This window comes from Colobus angolensis, unplaced genomic scaffold (genome assembly GCF_000951035.1).
Source record: "Colobus angolensis palliatus isolate OR3802 unplaced genomic scaffold, Cang.pa_1.0 Scaffold442, whole genome shotgun sequence".
Lineage (NCBI taxonomy): Eukaryota > Metazoa > Chordata > Mammalia > Primates > Cercopithecidae > Colobus > Colobus angolensis.
The window spans coordinates 1,002,992-1,010,138 of NW_012117844.1; the positions used below are offsets into that span (position 1 = coordinate 1,002,992).

Consider the following 7,147-nt stretch of genomic DNA (forward strand, 5'->3'; position numbering starts at 1 on the left):
GCCAGGATGGTCTCGATCTCCTGACCTCGTGATCCACCCGTCTCGGCCTCCCAAAGTGCTGGGATTACAGGCTTGAGCCACCGCGCCCGGCCTGCTTGATGTAATATTTAATGTTGCAATATGTTGGATACTTTTCTACGTGTAAATATTTAAGTCTTTGGTAAAAATAAAATAGTATGTTAATACCATATGCATTTAATACAGAGGGGAAATGATTATCTCTCTATGTAAGCTACTTCCCAAAAGTTCGATATAATGTATTGGAAAACTAGAGTATTAGGTATTTTTAGCATTATTAGAAATATAATTGTACTCATATATCTGTATTGTTTTTTTTTTTGAACAGAGTTTCACTCTTGTTGTGCAGGCTGGAGTGCAATGGCGTGATCTTGGCTCACTGCAACCTCCACCTCTCAGGTTCAAGCAATTCTCCTGTCTCAGCCTCACGAGTAGCTGGGATTACAGGTGCCTAACATGCCTGGCTAAGTTTTTTTTTGAGACAGAGTCTTGCTCTCTCACCCAGTCTGGAGTGCAGTGGTACGATCTCAGCTCAATGCAACTTCTGTCTCCCAAGTTCAAGCGATTCTCCTGCCTCAGCCTCCTGAGTAGCTGGGTCTACAGGCATGCGCCACCATGCCTGGCTAATTTCTGTATTTTTAGTAGAGACGAAGTTTCAGCATGTTGGCCTGGCTGGTCTCTAACTCCTGACCTCAGGTGATCCGCCCACCTTAGCCTCCCAAAGTGCTGGGATTACAGGCGTGAGCCACTGCCCAGTCGCCTTGCTAATTTTTGTATTTTAAGTAGAGATGGGGTTTCACCATGTTGTTCAGGCTGGTCTCAAACTCCTGACCTCAGCTGATCCACCCACTTCAGCTTCCCAAAGTGGTGGGATTACAGGTGTGAGCCACCATGCCCGGCCAACTAATAATTTTTGTTTTGAAATAGTTTTACAGTTCTCTGAGAGCATATTCACATAGTAAATTTGAGTTGTATCATTCTTAAAATGTGTTTCCTTGGGAAAGCATGTGGTAGAAAGATAAATAGGAAATGGTTTCTTGGCATTATTGGTTGTTAAACACAACCATTTTAAAAAATTAAGTCATAAAGGTAGTAAAAACTCAAAAACTCTTTCACTGGCTGGGTGTGGTGGCTCATGTCTATAATCCCATTATATTTCGGAGGCTGAGGCAAACATATCGCTTGAGCCCAAGAGTTTGAGATCAGCCTGGGCAACATGGTGAAGCCTCGTCTTTACAAAAGAAATACAAAAATTAGCTGGGTATGGTGACGCAAGCCTCTAGTTCCTGCTTTTTGGGAGGCTGAGGTGGGAGGATTGCCTGGGAGGCAGAGGTTGCAGTGAGCCGCGATTGTGACGCTGTACTCCAGCCAGGGCGACAGAGTGAGACCCTGCCTCAGAAAACCCCAAACAAACAAACAAACAAAACCAACTCTTCACTTCCCAATTATTTTATTGCATTTTACAATTATTTGTGTTCTCAAGGTTATTTATGCCTATCATATCTATATGGTAGAAAGACTATATAGTAGTCTACTACTGTGCATTTCTTCCCAACTCTGTATTCAGTGACTTTATGTTGGTAGCTTGTAATCAACCATGGTGGGCATATTTGCACCATGGAAATTGGGGAATGCTGTAAATTAGAGGTTTATTTTTGACAGCATAGTTATTAAACATTTGCCAGCACACCAGTGAATAGGATGTTCTTTTATTGTAATGGTCTGCTTATCTGAGGATGACTTTCTTCCTTTTTTTTTTTCTTGAGACGGAGTCTCACTCTCGCCCAGACTGGAGTGCAGTGGCTCAGTCTTGGCTCACTACAACCTCCGCCTCCCGCGTTCAAGAGATTCTCCCGCTTTAACCTCTGGAGCAGCTGCATTACAGGTGTATGCCACCATGCCCAGCTAATTTTTTGTATTTTTAATGGAGATGGGGTTTCACCATGTTGGGCAGGCTGGTTTCGAACTCCTGATCTCAGTGATCTGCCCACCTCGGCCTCCCAAAGTGCTGGGATTACAGGCTAGAGCCACCACACCCGGCTTTAAATATATTTTTATAGGGTGACTACAAGTCTGGAACATAAAACTGCTTGTTTCATTATCATCACAGATACATTTGTTTATCATCCACAGGGAAACATGACTGAGATTAAAACAAAGCACATTAAATAAAAGGAGAAAGAGAATAGGTAAATATTTTTCCTATATTTCAAGAGTTTTTGGGTTAGGTGCAGTAATTTACACCTGTAATTCCAGAACTTTGGGAGGCCAAGGTGGGAGAATTGCTTGAACAGGAGTTCAAAACCAACCTGGCCAACATGGCAAGACCCCTTCTCTACAAAAAATTAGTAGGATGTGGTAGTGGCACCTGTGGTTCCAGCTACAATGGAGACCGAGGCAGGAGGGTTGCTTGAGCCTGGGAATTTGAGGCTACAGCAGTGACTTAGGATTGCGCCACTGCACTCTAGCCTGGACAACAGTGTAAGACCCTGTCTCAAAAAAAAGTTTTTTGTTTTTTTTTTGTTTTGTTTTTGTGATGGAGTCTCACTCTGTCACCCAGGCTGGAGTGCAGTGGCACATTCTTGGCTCACTGCAACCTCTGTCTCCCAGGTTCAAGCGATTTTCCTGCCTCAGCTTCCCATGTAGCTGGGACTACAGGCGCTGCCACCATGCCTGGCTAATTTTTGTATTTTTAGTAGAAATGGGGTTTCACCATATTGGCCAGGCTGGTCTTGAACTCCTGACCTCATGATCTGCCCGCCTCGGCCTCCCAAAGTGCTGGGATTACAGGCATGAGCCACCATGTCTGGCCAAAAAATTTTTTAAAATAAAAAATAAAGACTTTTTGGACACCCTAGATACATAAACAGGTAAGTGAATTGAGGATACATGTATTCAGAGAGAGATATATATATATATATATTGTGTGTGTGTCTGTACATACTGTCAGTTCTCATTATGCGTGGATTATTTATTTTAGGTGTGGATTCTGTATTTGAAAATTCACCTACTCAACAAAATGTATTTGCAGTTCAAAAATCAGTACTTGCTGGGCGTGGTGGCTCACACCTGTGATCCCAGCACTTTGGAAGGCCGAGACAGGCAGATCACCTGAGGTCAGGAATTTGAGACCAGCCTAACCAACATAGTGAAACCCTGTCTACTAAAAATACAAAAATTAGCCAGGGATGGTGGCATGCACTTGTAGTCTCAGCTACTTAGGAGGCTGAGGCAGAAGAATTGTTTGAACCTGGGAAGCAGAGGCTGCAGCTAGCTGAGATTGCCCCACTGCACTTCAGCCTGGGTAACAAGAGCGAAACTCTGTCCCAGAAAGAAAAAAAAAAAAAAATCAGTACTCAGGTTCTCTTGCAGTTATTATTGGACATGTGCAGAACAGTGAAAAATATGAGTTGTCCATTTTGCATGTTCTGAAGCTGAGGTTGAATGAGGTGACACTCTGTTTCAGCTGTCGTACTGCAAACAAGTGTCCTTTTTGTATTCTATTTAGTGCCACATTTTTTTCACATTTTTATACTTTTTGTTGGTAATTTTGCTGTTTAAAATGGCTCCTAAATGTGGTACTGAAGTCCTATCTAGTGTTCCTAAGCTCAAGAAGGATGTGATATGCCTTACAGAGAAAATATGCATCTCAAATAAGCTTGTTCCGGCATGAGTTATAGTGCAATTGGCCATGAGTTCAATGTTAATTAATCAAATATATATATAGTATCTTTAAACAGAAATGCATAAAACAAAATTATGTATTGATCAGTTAATGAAATGTCACTAAAGGCTTGCAGGAACCTAACTGTATAGTTCCCCCTCAGAACAGTGGTTCAGTATTTGCTAATTCAATAGTTTTGGTGACTTTATAGAACATAATTATTGCAAATAATGGGAATTGATTGTATACACACACACATTCATATATACATGACATTTGTGACTTTAATTTTTAGAGAAGTAGACTACAATCAATTATTATAAATACTAAATCTATCTTAACATTTTACTGATGATTCAGGTGGCTTAGAATACATAAATTCAAATATTTATGAATATGCAGAAAAGTCAGTAAATAGAAATGTATCATATTTTAAATAATTTAAAAACATGTTTTAGCTTCCTTGTGATTTATTAATATTAGAGAAACAGTTTGCATAGTTATTCCTCTCATTGAGTGTACTATTCATATAGACATTTATTAATAGAGATTACTTTCTTGAGCGTTTGATTAATGATCCTAAAAGGTTTTATTTTACTCCAACCAGATTATATATATGAAGCTTTATTGAACACTGCTATTGACATAGATTCACTGGAAGCAGACTCACATTTAGATGAAGTCTGGATCAAGGAAGTGATAATGAAGGCAGGGATGAAGTTAAAGTGGAGTAAATTGAAACAGGACAAAGTCAAAAAAAATAAAGATGCTGTAAGAAGGTAAAACTTAACTGTATATACTGGTGGGGTTTGGGAGAGACTACATAGTTATATTCACACTTTTTAATGGAAAGATTTGCTTTAAAATTTCTTTTGTAATAAAGATATGTGTGTGTAAACTTTTCTTCAAAGTACTTAAAGCACTAGAAAGTGTATTAATACATTCAGGTTATTATAAAACTTTAAGGATTTTTTTTAATTTGCTGAATGTATACATTGGTCTGAATTTTCAGATTTGATTAATTCTCATTCTTATGAAAATGTAAACCACAGGTAGGTAGGCAGTTATTAAATAGTCTGTCATAAGTCATTATATGCATAAGAAGGGGAAATAGGCCTAATCCACACTGAATATTGGGTTTTATTATTAATGGTAGCTCACAGGGATAAATGTGAACCAATTCACAGGCTATAAAGTATTTCTGATATTTAAGAAATGAAACTCTTTTGCTGTTAATTGTAGGCCCCAGGCAGATCCAGCTTTATTAACCCCAAGGTCCCCAGTTGTTACTATAATGGGCCATGTTGATCACGGGAAAACGACATTACTTGACAAACTTCGAAAAACTCAAGTGGCAGCAATGGAAGTTGGAGGCATCACTCAGCACATTGGTGCCTTTCTTGGTATGAACACAAATTACCTTACAATGTGCTTGGGAACCCCACTTACTATTTTCTTAAACCAAATGTCATAGTGTGAAGTATACAAATTCAAAGTAAAAGAGAAGGCTAAAACTTACAGTCATTGGTTTGATGAAATGTAGAGCAAGTGGTTAGTAAAGCTGTTTTTTAATTTTCTATGAGAAGAAAATTGTGTTAACTGTTTTTTGTTTTTTTTTTTTTGAGACAGAGTATCACTCTGTAACCCAGGCTGGAATGCCGTGGTGCAATCTTGGCTCACTGCAACCTCTGCCTTCCCGGTTCAAGCAGTGCTCCTGCCTCAGCCTCCCAAGTAGCTGGGACTACAGGTGTGCACCACTGTGCCTGGCTAATTTTTGTATTTTTAGTTGAGGCAGGGTTTCCCCGTGTTGGCCAGGCTGGTCTCAAACTCCTGACCTTGTGATCGCCCATCTCGGCCTCCCAAAGTGTTGGGATTACAGATGTGAACCATCGTGCCTGGCCTAATTTTTTTGTATTTTTAGTAGAGACAGGGTTTTGCCATGTTGGCCTGGCTGGTGTCGAACCCCTAACCTCAAGTGATCTGCCCATCTTGACCTCCCAAAGTGCTAGGATTACAGGTGTGAGCCACTGCGCCTGGCTGAAAATTGTGTTAACTTTTAATTCTAGCTCATTCTTAGTTTGATTTAATGAGCCTACAATTTTTTGTTAATTAATTATGTTTATATAACCTCCTTTGCTAGGTTGTGATAATGTTGCTGATAATAATTAAATAATAGTCCCAATTATGAGCACCTAGCATGTGTCCAGTACTGTGCTGAGCACCTTATATGTTTTGTCTTTTTTATCTTACAACATCATAAGGTAGGTATTAATAGTTGTACTTACAAATAAGGAAGCAGATACTTCTTTGAGTTAAGTAACTTTCCCACAGTATATAGCCTGTAAGTAGCATAGCCAGGATTTAAACCCAAGGTCACTGGACTTAAATCCTGAGCTACTGCCTACTAAATCGCCTTTCTGTGGCTCAGGGGGTTGTGCAACTCTGATTTGCTAATGTAAGGGTGGCTCCCTGTACAACAGTTGGTCTGTTCTATCTCTAAAATAGATACATCAGTTGATACATTTATGAAAGTAGTTATGTTCTAGAAATATGGAGACTTTAGTTTAAAATTTTTACGTGGAAAAAAACCCATAAAAGTTTCACTGGCATTTTATCACTTTTCATTGTGAAATTATTATGATCTGTGTTCTGATTAAGATTAATGGAAGGAATAAAATTATTTTAAAGAATTATTGATGGTTTCTGATAATGTCACATATATTCTTTGGTATTAAGGAATTCCATGTTTGAGTCCTTGATGTTCTTGAATTTCTGTTTCCACAGTCTCTCTGCCTTCTGGGGAAAAGATAACTTTTCTTGATACTCCAGGACATGCTGCTTTCTCAGCAATGAGAGCCAGAGGGGCTCAGGTCACTGACATTGTCATATTGGTTGTAGCTGCAGATGATGGGGTGATGAAACAAACTGTAGAATCTATTCAGCATGCCAAAGATGCACAAGGTACTGTGTGACTGACTTAATGGATGTACTACATAAAGTCAAAGTTCTGGGGCCATTTACATATAGCTCATTTAGTCTTCACAACAATCCCAGAGTTATACCTGTATTATAGATAAGCCTCAAAGATAAATTGTTTTCCCACAGACTTATAACTAATAGGGAGAGTATAGCAGGATTCAACTTGGGACTTGTGACCATATGTACAGACCACAGGTACAGTCTTTCCTATGCTTTTTTTTGTTTTGTTTTCAACTTTTTATTGTGGAAATTTTAAACAGATACAAAAGTAAGAAGATAATAATGAAATTCTATGTACCCATCACCTAAATTCATTACAAGTTGCATAGTGGTTATATTCTGTTATTTCCTGTTAATTTATTTATTTATTTATTTATTTATTTATTTATTTTTGAGACGGAGTCTCGCTCTGTCGCCCAGGCTGGAGTACAGTGGCCAGATCTCAGCTCACTGCAAGCTCCACCTCCCGGGTTTTACGCCATTCTC

General features: G+C 39.1%; 1 protein-coding gene across 1 annotated transcript in view; it reads left to right on the forward strand.

The window, feature by feature from the left end:
* MTIF2 (mitochondrial translational initiation factor 2) overlaps window positions 1-7,147 on the forward strand; it is a 37,109-nt gene that overhangs the window by 12,463 nt on the left and 17,499 nt on the right. Inside the window, exons 5-7 of the mRNA XM_011957447.1 lie at window positions 4,290-4,461; window positions 4,925-5,085; window positions 6,467-6,643. Coding sequence (XP_011812837.1) covers window positions 4,290-4,461; window positions 4,925-5,085; window positions 6,467-6,643 — 510 coding nt within the window. The remainder of the gene's footprint in view (window positions 1-4,289; window positions 4,462-4,924; window positions 5,086-6,466; window positions 6,644-7,147) is intronic.